The 23532-nt window shown below is 41.1% G+C and overlaps 1 protein-coding gene across 1 annotated transcript in view; it reads left to right on the top strand.

The window, feature by feature from the left end:
- Positions 1 to 13916: 13916 nt before the first annotated feature.
- The window catches only part of XKR4 (XK related 4), a 410264-nt gene continuing 400648 nt past the window's right edge, over positions 13917 to 23532 (top strand). Inside the window, exon 1 of the mRNA XM_037508824.1 lies at positions 13917 to 14763. Coding sequence (XP_037364721.1) covers positions 13943 to 14763 — 821 coding nt within the window. The 5' untranslated portion in view covers positions 13917 to 13942. The remainder of the gene's footprint in view (positions 14764 to 23532) is intronic.

Genomic DNA, 23532 nt, shown 5'->3' with positions numbered 1-23532 from the left:
CTGGAGACAGCAGAAACTTGGGTTTTGTTTTGTTTTCTAATCCTACAAGCCACCCTGTGCCTTTCAGTTGGTGTGCTGAACCCATTTATATTTAAGATGGTCATTGATGTATGAGGATCTTCTACTGCTACTTGGTCCTTAGTTTTCTGGTTTATGTGTTTCCTAACTTATTTTATTTATTTTTGCAATGCTTTTCAATTGGGAATTCACTTAACATCTCTTGTAGGGAAAGTCAAATATTGGCAAATTCCTTCAGTTTCTGTTTTTTTGAGAAATCTTTTATTTCTCCCTAATATAAGGATAGTTGAATACATTATTTCATTCTCTCTTGATGATTCTTTTTTCCTCAGAGAAGTCAGAGGTAAGACTGATGAGATGCCTTTATAGGTTTTCTGCTTCTTCTTTCAAGCCAATTTCAACATTTTCTTTTTATCTTGTACTCTTGGAAGTTTCACAACTATGTGTCTTGATGTAAGTTTCATTACAGTTAGGTGACCAAGTGTTCTTTTTGTTTCATGGAATTTTATATTTAATTTCTTCTGGAGGTTTGGGAAGTTTTCTCATATTATTCTTTGAATAAGGTCTCTGTTTCCTTTTCTCACTTGTCCCCTTTTAGAACACCCATTCTTTTTACATTTCCTTTACTTGTGGAGTCAGATAATTGTTAAAGTGTTTCTTCAGTTTTTCCCCCTCATATTTCTATTTCTCCTTCCTCTAGGATTCTTTGTGCATTACCATCTTTGAGGTCACTGGTTTGATATTCCATTTACTTGAACTATATTTCTTCAGGACATTAATTTCTTTTTCTGAGTTTTCTTATATATCTTTGATCAGCTTTCTGTCTTCCATTTATTTGAATTTCTTTATTATGGCGATTTTAACTCTGTTTCTGATCAGAAGAAAAGATCTTCCATGTCTTTGTGTTTGGATTCTTGAGCTTTGCGCTCTCTGTATGGTGAAATAGTCACTTGAGTACTCAAATTGTTTTATGTTGTGTTTTTCCATCTTCCCATTTGTAACTATCTATGTTGTTGTTTTCTCAAATGTTCTAAAGGTGCAGAATTTTCACGTTTCCAGTTGATGGCACTGTATACTGGAGAGAACTGATTCAGAAGATTAGGGAGAGAACTTGAGATTTTCAGTTATTGATAAAGGTAGTATGTGGAAATGACTCGTGTTTGTGGTACTGCTGAAACCTCATTCTCTGGGATTCCAGATTTGGGTCTCTGCAGCCTTTGGGGTTGAGTTGTGATGTTTTATGGGGTCAACTCAAGTTTCTAGGAAGTGGGGAAGAGGAATGCTTTTCTGTACCCTGTACTCTTCACTGGTGACCTGGCCCTCCAGGGGCACCCCATAACCTCCCTTCTTATCTAGCCTCAGTTAAGGGTGAACTTCTACACTAATCAGATTTCCCTTCCCCAGGCCAGTTATCCAAACATGGGGACACAGTTCAGAGATTTGTATGCTAACTGTAGTCTCTATGGACCTCTCTCTCCATCCATCTTTTGTTGCATGGAGTTGAATTTCCTCAATGTACCTCTGGCATTGGTCTTCAATGTCCAAGAGAAGCTTTAGCTTCATCTCAATTCATGGGATCCTCTGGGTACATTGTTCCTTCAGATTATTTTCAGCTAATTCTCTGCAGCAAAGATGGGAACCTCCTCTGATGCCGTTCTCATTTGTATCTTTTAAATCAGATCCTTGTGTCTTTTAATGGCTGAGTTGTATTCCATGGTGTGGATATCCTGCAGTTTTTTAATCAGTAACCCATTAAAATACATCTGAAATGTTTCCAGTTTTTGGCTATTATGAGTAAAGCTGCCATGAATATTCCCTTACATTAGCCTGGCATATTTCTGACAACAAGATGCCAACTTTGACACATTAGTATTAACCAAACATTAGACTTTATATAAATTGTCTGTCTGTCTGTCCACTTATATCTGTCCCTAGATGCCACATTACATTTAGCTGCTGTGTCCCTTAGTCTCATCTTCATTGTAATAGTTGCTCAGACTTTCCTTGTTTTAGATTATATTGATGGTTTTGAAGTGGTCAGGTATTTTGCAGAATATCCCTTAATTGAAATTGGTTTGATGATTTTCCTCATATTTATACTGGGGTCATAAGTGTTTAGGAAGAAATTTACAAAGGAGAAATATCTTAGCAAGGGTACCTGCTATCACTATGATTTATCACTGTTGATGTTGACTTAGATCTCCTGGACAAGGACATGTTGCCAAGTTTCTCCACTGGAAAATCACTACCTATCCTCCCATACTATATTCTTTGGCAATAAGTAATTAACTGTGGGTCATACTTAAATGTCAGGTGTGGGGAGGAATTAAACTCCTTTTTCTGAAGGGGAGTAGGATAATATACTTTTAACTTCTCAGATTTTCCCTCAAGTATCATTATCTAATATAAATAAAATACGTTCTTATTCAATACTATAGTATTTTTAAAATCTGTGTAAGTGCTGGGCCTCCCTGGTAGTGCAGCAGGTTGAGCACAGTGCTGTGAAACTGTCTGCAGCCTCTGCAGCACAGGTTTGATTCCCAGCTGGCCAGGGAGATTCCCACATGGTGTAGCAGACCTCTCTTGTCTCACCCACTGCTCCCCTCAGTAGTGTATTTCGATCATCTGCCTGTTCTGCTCCCCAGTCTGTCTCTGGTGAATCCTCTCACCCTCCCACACCTTTGTCCTGTACCCCAGCTCTTGTATTAAAAAAATAAATAAATAAATCTTTTTAAAAAAAATGTGTAAGTGCTGTATGGAAGTGATTTCTGCTTTTTTATTGCAAATGTATGTTTCAGCTATGTTAAGGTTATATGGATTTTTTTTGTGGTTGTGGAATGATGCACCATTTATCATCTTCTTATAAGAAAATACATTTTAAGACTTAAATGATTCACTAATATATTTCAGAAACAAAACACACTTACCAGTCAGACTGTGGTTAAAACATAGCAAGAAACCTAGGGCCCCCTTTTTCTTTCTCCATCAAATCTAAACCTGTGTTCTCAGCTTTTGAGACAGTTCATTCTAGATTTTAGGCACTGAATTGCATCTTATTGTATTTTCTTGTATTCAGTTCATGTTGCTATGCCAATTTGGAAATTAAAATATTGAACCAATTCAACCCTCTAAATTCCTCTAATGATCATTATCGTACTTGTATCACTTAGGATTAATTTGCTCCTCCCCCAACTGACTTCTACACTTTTAATTCCCTAGTGTTGCTCTGTATTTTGTTTAAAAGCCAATGTTGATTTTTTTTTTTTAGTATTTCAGAATTTTTTATGCTTTTGGAATGTTAATCTTCTGAAAGTCACAGTTACAGTTCCAATGGTACTCAGAAGAGGTGCAGACTATATAGATGGGAAACCTTTTTCTAGAATATTTATCAAATGTTTGTTAATATGTCAGATGCTATGTTAGGGTCTAAGAGCAAAATACACCTGTATCGCTAGTGGAATATCATAAATCATAATTTATTGTCTTATACAATATCTCCTTTCCAGTCTTACTCTACTGCCAGATAATCATTCAAAAATGAAACACTGGTCATGTCACTCTTTTTTTTTTTTTTGTGGGACCCTCTCCAGCGGCGGGGGAACGAACCGGCACTGCAGAGGCTGCAGGCAGCCTCGCAGCCCAGTGCTCAACCGCTGCACCACCAGGGGAGGTCCCGTCACTCTTTTATTTCAAATAATTCAAGAATCTCTAGAGTTCATTGAGAAAAAAAAAATCTTAACCCATAAATATTGACACTCTGGCACCCTTTCGATTTCTCAGAGTCTCATTTGATTCTCTTTTGTATAAAAGTGGTAAGATGTCTGGGCTATTTCACAAATGTGTCATGAGGTCTTACTGAGGCAACCAATTTTAGAAACCAGGGCACAACATTAATTTTACTTTCAGTTGTAAAATTTTTATTTCATACTTTTTACATTAGTAAGCTATGTGTTATTTTAGTAATTTAAATGGAAGTCTGAAGAACGGATAGGCATTAACTATAAAAATGTGGTTTGAGGGAGAGATAGTGTGGTTCCGATGCTAGAGAAAAGAAGATATCTAGGATCATGCTATGATGGGGCCATGGCATACAGCAGGGGAATATTGACCACTAAAGAGAGCAAATAGTTCTATCACAGTGGGTCCCTATCAACTCTTAGTAGTTTCAGAAGGTAGTTTTACACCAATTTAAAATAACTGGATTCCTGAAATGAAACGTTTGTAAATTGATAGCTTCACTATCAAACATATCAGCAAAATTTTCTGGGACATGCATCACTGACTTATCAAGGCAACTGTTTCAGTAGCTATAGGGTAAGGATGTTAGGCTTTTCTGCCCTCCCGCCATCAGGATAGATGATGGATCCTTGTGGTCCTGAATGCATGCCTGATGGCAGGCACCTGGAATAGGGTGTGGGCATAGGTAGATGGGATTCACCTGGGCTGAGACTGGGCTTTTAAGGGCGGCATCACGGGGACACCAGCACAAGCTGAAAGAGAAGCCGAGAAAGCAGCAGCAGAAGCCGAGAAAGAAGCCGAGAAGGCCGGAGAGGCCAGATAGGGTGAAGACTTGCCTCCCAGCCCCCCAATACCCCTGCCTGCTGTGTACCTGGTAAACCCCAATAAAAGCCTGCAAAACCACTGAGGACTCTGACTCCTCCTTTACCCGGTCTGCTGGATCAGAAAACCTGCACCGTGTCTATTCCTGATCCTACAGTAGCATACTGTTACATCAGCAATTAAGATTAAGTTGTTTGTTTTTCAAAAGAAACTTTTATTAGTGAACAAAATTATAAATGAGAAATGTAAATATAGGTAGCTACTTTACCTTTGTAGGGTAAGGTAAAAATGTATCAGGCTTTGCTGCCCTCCACTATTAGGATTTATGATGGATCCCTGTGGTCCTGAATGCATGCCTGATGGCGGGCACCTGGAATAGGGTGTGGGCATGTGTAGATGGATTCACTTGGACTGAGACAGGGTTTATAAGGGTGATGTCACGGTCACGCCAGCAGAGAAGCAAATGCCACAAGAGAATTCGGAGACCCCAGAGTTAAGATTTGCTGGGGGCTGGGAGTCCTGCCAGCCTCCAGGGCCCCCAGACCCCTAGTACCCCTGCCTGCCATGTACCTGGTAAATCTAAATAAAAGGCTGCAGAAGCCACCGAGGGCTCAGAACTCTCCTCCTTCTCCCATCTGCTTCAATCATAGAGATCCTCCACTGTGCCACCCTGGTGCCCCTACACCTTAATCAGCTCACACTGCTATAACAAAAGACTAGGTGGCTGAAAAACAGACATTCACTTTTTACAGTTCTGAAAGCTGGGAAATTCAAGTCTAATGTGAACTAGATTTGGTTCCTGGTAAGAACCCACTTCCTTCCTTGCAGACAGCCTTCTTTATTTATGGTTTCATATCGCAGAGAGAAAAAGAGGGAGAGAGAGAGAGACAGAGACAGAGAAACAGAAGAGAGAGGAAACTCTTGTCTCTTCCTGTTGTTATAGGTCACTAATGCCATCCTGGGGCTTTACCATCATGACTTCATCTAAATCTAATCACCCTCCCCACAAAGTTCCCATATCCCACAATAGGGGTTAGGGTTTCAACATATGAATGTGGAAGGATACAAGTACTCATTCCATAATGTAAGTGGGATATTTATTGTGCCTTAATTTGAATCTAAATCATTGATTTACCAGATTGACCAGAAGAAATTGCTGTTATACTCCTTTATTCACCTTCCCCTTTTCATGGTCAAATATCCAGATGAAAATATTTAATATTCTCTCTATTTATTCTCTACCTCTCCTCTGAGTACAGAAGTTATTTCCCTAGTAAGTCCTATATATTCTTTCTCTAAATATGGTTTGTAAGAAAATAGAAACATTTGTCAGGTGGATACTAACAAACCCTGCTTTTCCACCTCCAAACTGATCTATAGTGACTCTTTTTGGTATATGTTAGCATTAGTGCATATTCTGACCTGGAGTCTGTATTGAAGTCTACTGAATAAGTTCTGAGCTTTGGGGGATTTGTGTGGTCTCTCTGCAGAATAGAGGTTTATTCTATTACCCCATGTTAAGCACCACAAAACAAGAGAGAACCTTGGATGAGAAATCAGATTGGGAGTAAGGGCCATACATAGACAGACAAAAGTGCCAGAGTTCCTTCTCCTGACCTAGCTATAGGGACTAAGTATATGAATAAGGTGAGGAGAGGATCTCTTCTCAAAATCAAGATGACCAAGGAGATGAAAGGTCTCAAAAAGAAGGATTTGAATAAAGACTTGTATTAAGAAACTCTATGGATACTTGGAGAGGAGTGTCCCAGAAAGAAAGAACAGCACATGCAAAGACCCAGGACTGCACTTTCTGGTGTCTTTGAGAATAAACTACGGAGAACTGTGCAGCAGGAGTAGAGAGAAGGAGTGAATGGATAGTAGCAAATAGGGAGGTCAGATGCTGCAGTGCCTTGCATGCCAATATGAAAACTTTGCTATTTTTATGGTATAATATGGGAAGATATTTGATAAATATGAGTGTGTTATTAAATTAAGCATTTTCACAAGGCTACACGATTAGAAGGGCATCACACTTTGATGCTCTGCACTCCATGGAAAGGGAGATTGACGTCCCTGTCCCCAGTAGTGATCTTGCATTACCAGTTTGCTTTGGGCCCCACAAATTGTGTAGCCAACACTGATGCCAGTAGATAAATAATATGATTTGGTTTGCTTTTTCAAAAGAGCATTTTGACTATTATGTTCACTATGTAAGAGAGCAAGGGTAAAACAGGAAGACCAGTAAGGAGGCAATGATCCAGGTGGAGACAACTAGGAATCAAATCAAAGTGGTATTAGAGGAGATGATAAGAAATGGTCAAATGAAAATTGATTTTGAAGGTAGAGTCAAAAGGATTTTCTGGCAGATTAGATAAGGGTTCTAAAAGAAGTGGCCGAGTGTAACTATACCTTCTTTTTTACTTGAAAAACTAAAAGATTAGCATTATCATTTACTGAAGTGAGAAGGAAGAGAAGAATTTTTTCAGGGGTGGGGCATGAAGTTAAGAAAGCAGTTGGGTGTGTTCTAGGGTTCAGGGAATATGTGCGGCCTGGAGAAATACATACAGTCATCAGCAGTGTAGGGTAAGGAAAAATGCCAGGCTTTTCTGCCCTCCCGCCATCAGGATAGATGATGTATCCTTGCGGTCCTGAATGCATGCCTGATGGCGGACACCTGGAGTAGGGTGTGGGCATAGGTAGATGGGATTCACCTGGGCTGAGACTGGGCTTTTAAGGGCGGCATCATGGGGATGCTAGCAGAAGCCAAAAGAGAAGCCAAGAAAGAAGTAGCAGAAGCCGAGAGAGAAGTAGAGATGGCCGGAGAGCCCAGAGAGAGTGAAGACTTGCTGGGGGCTGGGAGGCCTGCCAGCCTCCCGGCCCCCCAGCACCCTTGCCTGCTGTATACCGGGTAAATCCCAATAAAAGACCTGCAAAAAACCACTGAGGACTCTGGCTCCTCCTTTACCCAGTCTGCTGGATCAGAAAACATGCACTGTGGTCCTTCCTGACTTTACAAGCAGCAACACATAGGTGGTATTTTAAAACACAAGATTTCATGAACTAATCAAGGAAGTGGGAGTCCATAGAGAAAGATTTGTGTATTGAGTGGAAGCAGGAAAGAATAAAAGACTCAGAATTAGTAAAGAGCATGCTTTGAGACAAAACAAAACTAAACAACAACAATAAAAAAAAACTATGAGTGTGGAGTAGTAAAAACTAAGCAGAAGGCTTTCCTGGAAGTACAAGGGGTTAATCACTGCACTATGAAGCAATCCACAGCCTCTGCAGTATGAGTTCAACTGCCCTGCCAGCCAGGGAGCAGCCCTTATGGCGCAGCAGATGTCTTCTGTCTTGCCCGCTGCTCCCCTCAGCAGTATATTTCAGTAGATCTGCCTGTTCTGCTCCCCGCTCTGTCCCTGGTGAATCCTCTCACACTCCACACCTCTGGCCTGTACCCCAGTTCTTGCATGCATAAATAAATAAATCTTAAAAAAAAAAAACTAAGCAGAGAAAATATTTCAATGAGCAAGATATGATCATCTAGGTCACATGCTGCTGAAGGGCTCAAGTAAGATGAGAATGGAGATGTGTAGTGAACTAGTGGTAATGGTGGCAACTTAGAGCAGTTATAATGGAGCCATTCATGGTTTATTTGAGTAAGTTCAAGAGGATGGAGGGAAAAGGAACTGAAGAAAGCCAGTGTAGGGTAAGTAAAGTATCAGGCTTTTCTGCCCTCCCACCATTAGGATTGATGATGAACCCCTGCGGTCCTGAATGCATGCCTGATGGTGGGCACCTGGAGTAGGGTGTGGGCATGCGTAGGTGGGCACACCTGGGCTCAGATGGTGCTTAAAAGGGCAGTGTCACTGGGATGCCAACAGAGTAAAAGGAGCAGAGAAGCAAAGGTCACTAGAGAACAGAACGTCGGAGGGTCCATAGAGAGAGAAGACTTGCTGGGGGCTGGACAGCCTGCCAGCCTCTCAGCCCCCTGGCACCTCTGTCTGCTATGTCCCTGGAAAACACAGTAAAAGCTTGAAAAAGACACCTAGGGCTCCAGGAATCCTCCTTTACACTGTCTGCTCGGGTCGTAGAAAACCTGCTCTTGCCCTTCCTGCTGCTACACCAGGTAATGCAACTCTACAGGAAGTTTGTTCTAACAGGCTTTAGAGAAATTCAGTGGTGGCTAGAAAGAGAACCAGAATCAAAAGAAGTTTTTGGTTTTGCTTCGTCTTTTAACCAGTGGATAAATACAGCATGTTTGAATTCTAATTGGGATAACCCAGAGGAGAGGGTGTTGCTGTGCTGGGGCGGCAATCTTGGGAGCGATGCAGGATGAAATAAAAATAACCCAAAGTCCAAGTAGTGAGAGAGAGAGAGACATCTAGAGGGGCCACATCTTTGGAGATGTGTCGCCTTCCCCCATGGCAAGTCTCAGTTTTATTTGGGGGTCAGATGCAGGGAAGGCGAGTGTAGGGTAAATGATTGTCCTACGTGCATGCCTGATGGCGGGTACCTGGAGTAAGGTGTGGGCATATGTAGGTGGGTACACCTGGGCTGAGATGAGGTGGTGTTGTGGAACAGAATGAGCAGAAGAGAAGCAAATGAGAGAGCAAGAGTAGCAGTGGTGGGAAAAATGAGACCATGAGAGAACGCTGGAGAGCCCCAGAAAGAGTGAAGACTCACAGGGGCAGGGGCTGGGAGGCCTGCCAGCCACCCCTCCACCGCTCCACACACACCCCTGCCTGTCGTGTACCTGGTAAAACCAATAAAACCCTGAAAAAGTCACTGAGGGCTCCAGAACTCTTCTTTACCCATCTGCTCAGGTCATAGAGATGCTGCACTGTGCCATCCTGCCACTACAGTGGGCACGTCTGTAGTGGAATGTGTGGAGGAATGTGCTTGGTGGGGATGTGAATTGGGGATGCATAATAGTCTGGCACAAGCTAGGGGGGTAGTGAATAGGAGCTGTTTTTTGGGGAGGGTGTTCCATTGTTGCTGCTAATAAAAACACCCTATCTCTATTCCCTGTTAACACTTAACTTCCTGTCAAGGTGGTCTAGCTGGTTATGCTAATCTGACTACAATGTCTGTCTACTGTTTTCAGCAGATATCCTCATACCAAGACTTTTTTCCTGGTGAGAGTCTTCCTGCCTGTCTCTACATTTAGCTTCCTCAGCAGCAACTTTTGTCACCAAGCAAAATCCCAAGTACAAGGGGGTCTGAGGGGATTTCACAAGAGGTAAATTGATGATTGTGGAAATTGGCTTTGAATTGTCCTCTTAAGCAGTGAGAGAATATGAGAGAGATAATGAACTAATGGAAGACTCCTATTTTAGAGGCAGGAGGTAAAAGTGTGGGTACAGATGCTGGTAGGTAGGCTGGGAAGAACTTCATGGGTTCTGCTCTGATTTCATTTTTCACATAAAAGTGGGAAGCAGAGTTATCAGTTGAGAGAAACGATAGGGAAGGAGGTGTTCAAAATTTGAGAAGGGAAAATGAGAAAGGGAATAATCATTTTTAAAAGTACAAAATCAAATCAACCAGAAACTGATGGTGCAGTTGATGAGTAGCCCCAGATTCCAACTCAGGTTTAAGTTGATAGATCTAAGGAAAGTCAGTTAGCATGGTCCCACCCTTATTCGAGCCACAGCCCTTGTGTTGGCTCAGGCCTGCATTTGGAGGAGAGAGCAGGGTTTAAGTAAGGTTGGTATTTTGTCAAGTAAGAGGGGCAATAAAGATGACAATATGTTCCTAGTAGTGCTGATGTTGGTCTGTGATGGAATTCAGGCTGTGCAAGGAGAATGATGAAAAGGTTAAGAGACATAAAATGAGATAAAATTGTCTCTTATAGTACTTGAGGGACTGAGCTAACCATTTAGGAGGAATTAATTGAGGGCAGGATGCTTGAAATTGAGATTATGGAACTGTTGATATGGTTTAGCTTCTGACAAATAGGAATGAGTTTCAGAGATTGGATGGAAGACTGAAAGACACATTCATTGAAAGAGATGATCATGGTACTGAAAGGCAATTTAAAGACAACAGATATAGGGCATCCAAACACTATAATTTGATGAATTCTCATTTGGGGGAGAGTTGACTAGCTAAATATAAAGGTTTAGTGATGAACAAAAACCACAGGGTAGATGGATCAAACACAACAAATATTAACAATGTTGTGTATTGAGTGTGCTGGACTGCTGTCAGTTTACATGCATCATTTTATTATACATATCAATGCAGGATGTTAGAGTAGTTACTATCCTTACTTTCCAGGTGATGAATGTGGGGGTCAGGGAGGTTAAGTAACATGTCCAAGGAACCCTCTGAATCTAAACTTGGAGCTCTTTGCCTTCATCCATGTACCTTGATGGGTACAGGTATGACAATAGAGCAAGTAATGTTAAAATCTTCACCCTGAGATGTGAATAATAGATTTATGGGATTAGAGGCTCTTGAGGGCAATATTGTATACACCTTATCTCATTTAATCTTCACACTAATCCTGTGTATTAAAGAATTTGCTAAGATCATGGGTCGGTATATAAGATTAGTATATAGCAGAACCTGGATCTGAAGTTTAATTCTCTGACCTTCTATTTGTATATTCCTTTCATTAGTTTCACCATCATTTTTCAGAGATGGCTCAGACAGAAACTTGCAAAAAATCTAAACAGTTTAGAATAAATATATTTAATGAAACTATACTTAGTTATTTCTTTTTTAGAACCAAAAATTATGAGACCAAGATGTCTCATAATTCCTGTTTCCATGGAAACATTAATTAGCACAAAATGTAGCATTCTTCCTGTTTGTAGTAGAGTGTATTTTCTATAAATTAATGCATTCATTCAATTAATATTTATTGAGCAAATAGTCTGCACAGGTGCTGTGTTTGGTGCAAAAGACACAATGGGATAAGAGACATTCCTGCTCAGTACCAGACCTTCAGAACCTGAGATGCTCTCCAGGACATTTTCACACCTGTGGCAATTTAAGGCATTGCATTTGACCTAGAATACACTCAATCCCTTAGGACCTAGTTACCTAAGAGATCATTCCTCTCCCCAGTGGTTTGGCATAAAGTAAGATCAGCTGTGGTTCCCTGGTGATGGAACCTTAAGATTTGAACCTTGGAGAAACAGAACCATGGTGTTTTTCAAAAAAGCACTTTTTCTATTCCAAGTTCTAAATTTTAAAGCTAGATTTAAAAGCAACTTTTGTAAGACATTCTAATAGATTCAGTGGTACTGAATTATCCCTCATTCACCATTTGGTCATGTCTTTTGCTAGAAACGCTATGTAATATTTTTAGTCTCTGGCTGTGAGGCAAAGACCAAGTAAGGCAGCACCCAGGGTACCTGGAGGTAAAAATAAAGGACCAAATATTTGTTGGTGGGATCAATTCTGTTAAAACAGCAGATGAACTTCAGCACAGGATGTCTGGGGTGCTTATTTCTACTCCAGCGAAATTTGTGCTCTTCTACTTCATAGTGCTACCAAGGAAGGCATATACATTAGTTCAAATTGAGCCTGGTGTCTACAACAGGGAAGAGGGAGGGTGTTATGATTTGCCTCCAGATTTAGAAGATATAAGTGGTGTTCCTAGTGACTGTGTAACATGTGTTGCCTCACTTCCCTCTGGTCTTAAAACATGTGAGTCACAGTGTAATTTAAGAATTACGTTCTGTCTCTTATATTTGAGAAAGTTAAGGGAGACAAATCAACAAGTTAAAAAAAAAAAAGCCAATCCTATATGTATTGGGTTTTTAGGACTCTTTCCAAGGTGCAAAATGTTTTATATTCTCTTTGTGTCTAATTTGGTGAACCGCTCGGTCACAAATTTAATTTATTCGAGTCATTTAATTTATTTGAGTCATTTCTGGAATTGTGAGACCACACATCAATCACATCTGCATCTCCTACAGCTTTAAGAGAAGCAGGTTAATACTCTTTTTGGGTTAGGGGAGGAGGTGCCACCTCTCAGCTCTGCTGCCACCAGCCAGCAGGCTGGTACAGAGTTTCCCGCTGCTGCAGGCCCCGCCCCGCCACCTCGCCGCGCTCCAGGAGGCCGCCAGGGGTGCAACGCGTTTCCCACCTGCTGGAGGACGTGGTGGAGGGCCGCCGCCTGACTCTCCTGCTCGCCGCGCCTCCTGGTGTGGCAATTGCCTAGCCTCAGAGAAAACGTGAGGAGTACGGGCTGAGAGGCGTGGGCCTGGGCAGTGAAGGGCGCTCGAGCCTAGAAGCCCAGGAGCCCTCCGGCTGCCTGCTCAGTCCCTCGAGGGCAGAGGCTCCCGGCTCCCAGCAGACCCACAAGTCCTCCGCGGCCCGCGTTACCTGGGGCTAAGCGCTCGGCTCAGCGCGCTCCCTCACCGGCCCAGCACGCCCTCTCCTTTACCAGCTCTCCAAGGCCGGACACACCCACTCCCACAACCAGCTTTCGGGGCACTGGCGTCCGAGTTTAACTCAGTCCCCCACTCCCTCGCCGGCCCCAGCTGCACACCCAGCCCTTCTCCAGGTACCCGCAACCTCAGAGTCTAATACAAAGAGGCCAGTGTCTCCCGAGCCCTCGCCACCGTCACACCCGCCAGTGCCCACGATTCTTCGACCTCCACTAGGGTTGGACGCCGGGACCCTTGCTGCCCCACCCCCAGTGTCAGTCCGATTCTCCCAACGTTCTCCGAAATCCCGAGAGCTGGGGATCTCGACAGTCTCCTTCAACCTCTCGGTCGCCCCTCCAGGCCCTCGGGACCCGTCAAGCCTCAGCCCCCACCCCAGCCTCTCTCCTCCACGTCCCGGCCCCTCCCCCGGGCCCTCCTCCTTCCTCGCCCCTCCCGAGTTGGGGTGGGAGCGGCGGCAGCTGGAAGAGAAGGGATGAGGTCATCCTCTCCCTCGGAGTCAGCTGGTGGAGGAGAGGAAGCGGGAGGAGGGAGCGCGAGTGAGGGGAGGAGAGGAATGTTCAGGTCCGAGGAGCGCCGCGGCGGCCGCTGCTGCTCCTGCTGCTGGCGGCGGCGGCGGCTCGGGCGGCAGCCGCGGGGCCGAGACGGCGAGCAGCGCGGGCGGCAGGCAGGGGCGCGCGCGGGGCGCCGCGAGCGGCTTGGCTCTGTGCAGGCAGCCAGGCGGCGCTCCTGCCGGCCCCGGGCGCGCCGCTAGCCCGGCCCAGCGCCTAGTCCGGCGGGCGGCGGGCGGCGGCGGGCTGCAGGCGGCGGGCTGCAGGCGGCGGGCGAGCCAGCTCAGGAGCAGGAGGAGGGGAAGCCGCGCCGCCGGGGAGGGAAGCCGGGGCGAAGCGAGGAGGTGGCGGGAGGAGGAGACAGCAGGGAAAGGTGTCAGATAAAGGAGGGCTCTCCACCGGTTTGGAGGCATCATGGCCGCTAAGTCAGACGGGAGACTGAAAATGAAGAAGAGCAGCGACGTGGCGTTCACCCCGCTGCAGAACTCGGACCACTCGGGCTCGGTGCAGGGATTAGCTCCCGGCTTGCCGTCGGGGTCGGGAGCCGAGGACGAGGAGGCTGCAGGGGGTGGCTGCTGCCCGGACGGCGGTGGTTGCTCGCGCTGCTGCTGCTGCTGCACCGGGAGCGGCGGCTCGGGCGGCGGCTCTGGGGGCTCAGGCGGCCCGGGCAGCGGCGTTGGCGGCCCAGGCGGCGGCGGGGCGGGCTCCGCGGCGCTGTGCCTGCGCCTGGGCAGAGAGCAGCGGCGCTACTCTCTGTGGGACTGCCTCTGGATTTTGGCCGCTGTAGCCGTGTACTTTGCGGACGTGGGCACCGACATCTGGCTCGCCGTGGACTACTACTTGCGCGGCCAGCGCTGGTGGTTCGGGCTCACGCTCTTCTTCGTGGTGCTCGGCTCGCTCTCGGTGCAAGTGTTCAGCTTCCGCTGGTTTGTGCACGATTTCAGCACCGAGGACAGCGCCACGGCGGCCGCCGCCTCCAGTTGCCCGCAGACTGGAACTGATTGCAAGACGGTGGTTAGCAGTGGGTCTGCAGCTGGAGAAGGCGAGGCTCGTCCTTCCACGCCGCAAAGGCAAGCATCCAATGCCAGCAAGACCAACATCACTGCCGCCAACAGCGGCAGCAACAGCAGCGGGGCCACTCGGGCCAGCGGCAAACACAGGTCTGCGTCCTGCTCCTTCTGCATCTGGCTCCTGCAGTCACTCATCCACATCTTGCAGCTCGGGCAAATCTGGAGGTACTGTATCAGGGGTGGGGGAAGAGGGAGATAGGCTGCTGCCACTACATCCCCACTGCTTTGCTTTCGCACGAAAATCGTTTAGGTTTGCTGTGGGAGTAACCCTAGTCACTGTCTTTTAGATCAGTTTTTTTTTTTGGAAACTGGTTTTTGCGTTTTTAAAATTTGAGATCATTACCTAGGGTGGGAGGGAAGTGAGAAACAAGGGAAAGGCAGCAAAGTATTTTTTGACCACCTTCCTTCTATCTTCACTCTGCTTCACTAGCTTCTATGTCTTTATGTACTACACCCCCTTTTATTAGTGATACTGTTTCAGTGAGGAGAAAATTCCTGTCACATGTTTTAAAAATCATTTTTTATTATGTTGAGTTCGAAGTGTATGTTGCAATTTGGATAGATTCTTTTGTTCCCTGAGAGAAATCACTAATTATAGTTAGATGGGAGTAGTTGCTGCTCAAACGTACCTACATTTTTAATTATCACTGCTAGAGAAGTACTGTACTCATAATAGGGAGTTAAGTCGGGACACGACTTGTCTACTTTGGAGAATATCTATGTATCTATCTCCAAATGTGAGCAGATATACTTTTTGGTACAGTTCCTGGTTGTCTGGCTGTATCCCCATACCTGATTTCTCATGTAACTCAGAACTCTGGGAAAAGGGTTGGTATCTGTTGTAGACGTGAATTGTATTTGGCATCTTTATTGGCTGCTTTGCTACTTGTCATCTCTTCTACCAAGTCTTTTTACACAGATATCACTTCCTCTTATAAACTGGATTAAAAGGCTAAACTTCAGCCTAAAGAACCATTAATTCAGGTTTTTACCTGGATTCAAGAATTTAATGCAAGAGTATGCTCAGGAGTATGTTCTTCAGACTTTCACAGTTTTAAATAGCTTTGTGATGCTATATTTTACATCTATGAAAGTCATTTGCAAGGTAATATATAGAAACAGAATATACATCCCAGAGTTGGTTTTTGTTTTTTTGTTTTTTTTTTGTTTTTAAAATTATTTAGTTATGTATGCAATATAAGTAAACTGGGGAAACTTCTTAGCAAGTGCACTCATAGGTAACTATATTCTGTTGTGCTAGGGTCCTTTTCAATTTCCTTTGGAGCTATTCTGTGATAAAAGACTCAAGATCATCAACTAAACCAAGGTGTCCATTTGGAAGCAGCATAGATAATGTTTGAGTATAACTAAAAACCCCTTCCTTTATGTGTGAATAATAAATACTGTTTTCAACTGAGAAGAACAAGTGTAATTTTTGTGCAAGCGTTCTTGGGAACTTTGCTTTGTAAAGCAGGATATACCTTGCTGTAGACAGAGACCTTTCAGATAGTGAAACATTTTTTCCAAGCAGTTCATTCCTGAAAAAATGGTATGTAACAAATTGATGGTGAAGATCTCCATATTTTGGACTCAAAGGATTTTTGAAATGTTAAATTCAAAAGTTAAATTTGATAACTGTATTTCCCATGGTTGACTATTGTGAAGATTTACATTTGATGCTTTTTTTCAAGTTTGATGAACTGACATGCTTGATTTAATTACAAAATCATTTAGTGAATAGGATGCATATGATTAGCAGTTCAGTCTGATAATATAGTAAACGAAACTGAACATTTCATTTGCTAACTTTTGCAAACTTTATACTGAAGTTTGAAATCTCTTATATAATGCAAACATTTCTCAATTCTACTCACTGAAGAACTATCCATGTTTCCTATAGATTAATACTTCATGAAAAATCTGATATCAAACTTCATCAAAAATCTGATATCAAACTGAGTAAGTCATAGTTGTGTTTTCTAGACTTTCTAAATCACAAATGTTTTCCTTTTTGGAAAATGATGTTTCATTATCTCAGAAGAAAAGATGTAAAAGGTGAGAAATAATTTGAAAAAGAAAAAGACCTTAACACAGTTCATCTCAGTGATATAGTCACTGGGTTATCTGGCCATAAGAAAAGCTATTAAGGGGGAGGAGGATGGAAGGTAAGGCTGAATGCAGAAGGAAACCACAGGCTGTCAGACAAATGCATTAACCAAGGCAATCCCTGGAGAAGCTGTGGTCACACATGGCTCCTTTTGTTAAGTATTTTTGCATTGCCTTCCTTGGAGACTTTGACGTTTATTCTTCTAATACATGGTGTTCTCAGAGAAAGTATTGTTGGAAATATTTTTAGATGTTTTTCTATATTTTCAGAATAAGGTACTTAATATATAAATCTAAATTATCTAAGTTAATTGTTCTTGGATCCTGATTTTAGATATTGGGGAATGGTTGGATAACTTGGTGGAAGCATGACCAAAGGCTTAACCTTATTTTCTCTTGATAAAGTATTTATTAAAAAACAAAACAACTTTAGCTTAATGTAGGAAATTGGAAAGAGATTAGAAAGTTCACGGAACTTAAGATTCTTAAGGCATCCTTAATTGTTTCAAATTCTCTGAGTGTAAACTATTTGAATGAAACTATTGGGGGGGGGGTAGGTGCATCTTTGATAATAAATTAGCAGAATATAATTCATTTCATATTATTATATTAGACCATTATCTGAAAGCACTGTGATTCTTTAAATTAGAATCAGCTCTCCTTCTGCCTTTTCTAAGTTTTCTTTTCAATGCATTGTATATAAATACTGCAGAAACACTAGGGTACTGAATGGTTCAGAGCTCAGAGGTCATTACTCATGTTTTAACATCCTACTTTCTAAGATCAATACAATAGATTTTAGCTAGGTGGGTAACTGTTCATTGTACTTCCATAAAACTTTAGTTATTTTTAGGTAAGGGCCAGATTCTAAAAGCTTTCTGTGGATAAAAGTCTTTGAAATAACATCAAAGTATTCACCTGTTCAGAAATAACTATTTGAAGCATTTTGGACATAATTTGCATGCCCTTATACATTTATTAAAAATGTCATGCTGAAAGCAATGATACGTATTAATTAAAGTTTATTAATGGGAAATTAATGGCAGCTTTTAGAGTCACAGGAATTGATGCCTGTAAAGAGCCATTTCAAATAATGAAGTAAATTTTTGCTACATGTGAATAGAGCAGTTATGATTTTCAAGGTACTGTGTCTGCAAATGAATGCGAAAGTACTTTTCATTCTTGTTCATTTCATATAATTCCAGAAGTTGCCAAAAGTGCATTTCATCCAGTGGGAATCACAAATGTCCAATCAGCATAGTTTTTAGTCTTTATACCTATAATCAGTTATGTCTGATGTTTTTTTCCTTCAGAATTTTTATCTTACTCTTAAAATTCTATCTTGAATTTTCCCTTTGTATTTTTGTATGTGTTTAGGTGTTTTTTTTCTTTTTTTCTTAGCAAATAGGTACATTGAAACAAAGGATGGTAGAGTAAGGAATATTTTTCACTATTTTATTTTTTTCATTTTTGTTTCTGAATAGCTATCACAAGAGTTACATGGGCAATACCTGGTAAAAGAATATTTGTTCTGTTCCTCACATGCTTTGTATTCCACAAGGTATTAACCAGTGTTCTATTGGTTCAAATATATTGGCAAAATGAGAGGTTTAGCGGATAAATCTATATCTCTATAGCAAGAAAAAGTTTAATAAGCTAACATCAGTTGTCAGTAACTTTTTAAAGGCACAACTTGACAATGCTTATTCTACCACACAAAGCTGAGAAACATTGTTCTGTGCCATCCTTCAACCTGATCAAATGATAGTAAAAACAGCAATTTTATATGGTGCTTGAGAAGTCTACAAATATTTCTATATTCCTCATCTAAGTTTTACAATAACCTAAGAGGAAGCCATTAGTATCTCTATATATGAAAAGAAAAATCATATATTCAGAGAAATTAAGTAACTGGCACAGAATTATCCAAACATTATGTTTTGTAACTGGGAGTCGAAACAGCCCTGTGTTGCCCTAAAGTCTATATATACTGTTTCTGGCTCAATTAGCTTCCCTTTCATGCCAATTTGGAGAGTAAGGACAACAACAGTAAAATTAACAGCTTACCTTCACTAAGGTTGGCAAAGTGGGAGAGGGAGGTGCATTTAAACAGGTTAGGAGAACTTTTAATAACACACCAGTAGTTAAATGGCAGAAACCAGATAATAAGCTGAACTTATCTAACTACGTTCAGTGTTCCTCATCTTGTACCAGTAAGACATGCTTAAATCCTAGCTGAGTAATACACCCTTGTGCCACTTAATGACTAAGTGGCATAGTATGTGAACAGGTAGAAAGTGCTTTGCAAATGATAAAGAGGTTCTAGATATAAGGAACAGGTGGGAAAATAGAAGACAGTTTATGCCTTTGACTATTGAGCAAGTATTTTATTGATTCTGGGTTATTTCTGAATTCTGATAAAGATCAGGCAAGATTGGTGCCCTTTCCTGAGTTTATCAAATGGTTGTTTTTGGTGTATTTCTGTTCACACAACTGCATATTAATTAACTTACTCATTTGACATATACTGAGCTCCTACCCTATGCAAGGCACTTTGCCAGTTACCAATTATCCCAAGATGAGTAACATACATTCTGCTTTCAAGCAATCTACTGTCTGACAAGGAAAACAGAAAAGTAAACAGGCAGTTTCAATACAGGGAAATAAACACTGTGATAGAAACAGGAAACAGTAGTTCAGATAAAACTCTGGAGCAGAGAATATTTGAGCAAAGATTCCAATGTTGAAAAAAATTTGCAATCTGGATATGCATGGTACTGACTGTAGAGCTTTGGATACAACTATGCATAAAGGTTGAGAGAAAGAACAAGGGAGTTTAGGTTATGTGCCTTGAATAGAGTGGGGAGAGATAGTAGCAACAGGTACAATGGAGAATTATTTGGGCTAGGAATGAAAGGAATTTAGAGTTTATTTTGAAGGCATTGGTGAACAAATAAAAAGGAGAAGTGTTAAGATTTTGTGAATGGCAAAAGTTGCAAGTTTCAGAAGATTTGTCATCAGCTCCCTTCTCACTCCATTTTTTCTATTTCATCCATGAAAATTCATTCCTTTTTAAATAGATTAGGTTTGGCTGTAATTGGAGTGTATAAATAGGCCCAACATGAGGGATGATTTGTTTTTTGAAAGGTTTGGTTGAAATTTTTAATTGTAATTATGCAAATCATTGATAAAAGTTTATTTTGTGTTGCTTTTTTCCTTAGAATTTTCCATAGGAGTCCTTCACTTACTGACATTTAAGTTTTCTGGTCCTTAGAAACTTTTTCCCTATATTTTTGTAAAACTGGTTTTCAGAGGACTTCCTTGCTTGCTTTCTTACTTGATCTTCTGAACAATTTTTAAGTAGCACTTTTATTTTGCATATATGAGTTTAACTAGGATTCCTTTGCAAATTCCCTATTGTTGGTGTGTCTGGACATAGTTTGGAAAACTGTAGGCAGAACTGTAGTAAAAGAGAAGAGAGTTGAGCTTGATCATCTTCCATCCCTGAGATTTTTATGACAATTTCCATCATTACATGTGGTTCCAAACATAGTGAACTAACCTTTACCATTTTTTTTTTTTTTTTTTTGGTGATTGGAAGTAGTGGAGTTTGAAATATTGCAGTCCCGTCACTTTGAAATCTATTCATTGGTTTATAGACCCGGTATCTTCCCTGGAGCATCACAAATCCATGCTTCTTCCTTGAGTGCAGGGCTTGGTATTTAAATCTGCATTAGCTAACTGATACAAATCTACACACAATCAGACAGTCCTCTGATTTATATTTAAGTTTCTGTGTGAGTTATGTATGAATAAATCTGTGTGGTAGGTAAACCTATTTCAGTATCTTTGCAATAACTAATGTAAAAATTGTAACTTTCCTATCTTATATACCTATAAAGTGCTTCATAATGTTGAAAAATAATTTATTGTATTCCAATGAAATTGCAGACTATTTTCACAGAGAGTAGTATCTACACAAGTACAAATATGTGTTCATGTTCGGACAGTCAGTAGCTTTGAAGGTCTTTTCTCAGTCACTTAAAAAAATATTCAATGTTAGACTGCACAATATTCTATTAAATATGCTCTGTATTTTACAGTTTGAAATAGTCTATGTATTCATCTAAGAAGCACCAGTGACATACAGATAAATAGAATGTTTCCCCTCTGATTAGCACATTTCTTTGACTTGTTTTATAAATATGAATGGCAACTAACTAGGTCTATGGAAGCAAGATTATGTATTAGAACTGGATTTATGATTTTTACACATTATTAAGTATAAGTCAAATACAAGGTGCAGCATGGTGCTAGTCACGGAAAATTCTCAGATGGTTATAAAATAGATGTAATGTATTAAAAGATTTTCCCTGAAATCTTTTTCCCAGCTAAATGATGATGCTGTTGGTAATGAATGCAAGGTTGGTCAAGAAGCAGGATCATGAGAAAGTTCTAAGAAGTGCTCTAGTGTTTGTGAAACTAACATGTATATGAACACATGTTCAGTGAATATTTACCGATTTGTGAATCAAGGCTAGACAGCTTCTTTTGTTTTTATGAGTTAGCTGAACTTACTGCTTGGTTTTTTCTTGGGTTTCTAATGATACACTGAATCAGAAAAGATGCAATGTTATGTGGAAAAGATACCACAAATCACTCACGTGTTTTTTTAGGTTACTAATATTAGGTAAGTGTGCCTAAGGTATGCACAACTGGCATGCTATGATTAGCAAGTGGGCACAATGCTTCACAGGTGGAAAAAGAACTATTCTTTAAGTCAAAGAGAAGGCTCCAGTCAGAGTTAAATTAAAAGTTTGTTCTGGGTTACTGTCACTAATTAATATTGTAAGAAATTGAATTTAAATGATACTGTATCTAGACCTGTACTTGTTAAAGAACAGGGATGTGTTACACTCTGCTAGAAGAAGAGAGCAGTGATCAGTGTTGATGAACATTTGTTTCATATGCTTTTTGCCATCTGCATTTCTTCTTTGCAGAAGTGCCTATTTAGCGCTTCTGCTCATTTTTTTTTTTTTTTGATTGCATTGTTGGTTTTGTTTTTGTGGAGTTGTGTGAGCTCTTCATAGATCTTTTGATACCAGTCCCTTGTCAGATCTATGGTGTATTTTCAGGGGGGTGCCTCTTGGTTTTGGTTACTGTTTCTTTTGCTGTACAGAAGCTTTTTAGTTTAATGTAGTCTGGCTTTTTCTCTTCTCCTTTGTTTTCCTTGCTTCTGGAGCTGAGTCCTCAAAGATTTCTAAAATTTGTATCATGGAGTATTTTGCCTATATTTTATGGTTTTATGTCTTACATCCAAACCTTTTATCCATTTTGAGTTAATTTTTTGTTCATGGTGTGAGATAGTGCTCTAGTTTCATTCTTTTGCATGTGACAGTCCAGTGTTCCTACCACTATTTAATGAAGAGGCTTATCATAAGGGAAGTGCACATCAAAACTCTAGTGAGATACCACCTCACACTGCTGAGAATGGCCCATATTAAAAATAACGAAAACAACGAGTGTTGAAGAGAGTGTGGAGAGAAAGGAACCCTGTTACACGTTCGGGGGAGTGTAATGGGTCCAACCCCCATGGAAAGCCATGTAGAGATTCACAAAACATGAAAAATGGATCTACTATACAACCCAGCAATTCCACTTCCCCAAAGCACAAAAAGCACTAATTCAAAAGGAAACCTGCACCCCTATGTTTACTGCAGCACTATTTATAATAGCTAAGATAATGGAAACCACCTAAATGCCCCCCAACAGATGAGTGGAATAGAAGATGTGGTATATATACACAATTGAATACTACCCAGTGCTAAAAAAATAAATAAACTTACGCCATTTGCAGCACCTTGGAGAGAGCTGGAAGGGATTATGCTAATTGAAATAAGTCAGAAGGAGAAAGATAAATGGGTTCACTTATATGTAGAATATAAAGACCAAAGAAAAGGTCAGATGAGGACAAACCTTGAAAACTAACTATAGATCTGAGACATCCAGAGGATGGGAGGGGGTGAGGCATGACAAGAGAGGAGAGTAGTAAAAACAGGAGGGGAAAGAGCACAATGGACTATGACTAAGGCTACCAAAAGTGGGAGTGTGATGGAGTGGGAGCAAAGGGGAGAGATGGGTCTAATGGAAGATTACTTGGAGTAATTGGAGTTTTGGTGGTGGATGTGGTGAAATAACAGACAATTGTAGAGGTGTAAACCTATACCCCTAAGCCATATACTGTGATGTAAATTAATATTACCTCAATCTAAGATACATATGTACACATACACATATATGTATGTGTATCTATCTATCTATCTATCTATCTATCTATCTATCTATCTATCTATCTATCTATCTCAACCCTGAGACGGCCTCATCGTTCACTGCTGTGCAAGTCTGCGGCATCTATCTATCTATCTATCTTTCTATCGAGAGAGAGAAAAAAGACAGAGTGTGTGCCTTTTCCAGATGGCAATTGCCTGGATCTCTAGGATGTTAGAGATCTGTTGTGAAACTAAACAAATTTCAAACCCATGATAATATATCAGATTTAAATTTTTAATTTAAAATTCAAGCATATATATTTAAAATTATCTGAAGTATGTCAAACGATTTTCTCATCATCATGATTCATAAGTAGGCTGTTTGAATTAGTTCTACTTCTTTTGTTAATTTGTGTACTTGCCCTGCTTCCCTGTGATGGAAATCTTTTTATATAAACAGGGCAGTGGGCTGTGTGTGGGGTGGGTGAGGATTAGTCAAACAGAAAATCCTACATATATAGAAAAAAATAGGATCTACAGTGAATATGAGTCTAAAAAG

This window comes from Talpa occidentalis, unplaced genomic scaffold, assembly GCF_014898055.3.
Source record: "Talpa occidentalis isolate TD23 unplaced genomic scaffold, MPIMG_talOcc4v2.1, whole genome shotgun sequence".
Taxonomy (NCBI): domain Eukaryota; kingdom Metazoa; phylum Chordata; class Mammalia; order Eulipotyphla; family Talpidae; genus Talpa; species Talpa occidentalis.
Note: the sequence above shows the minus strand (reverse complement) of the source record. Positions and strands in the feature narration are given on the sequence as shown.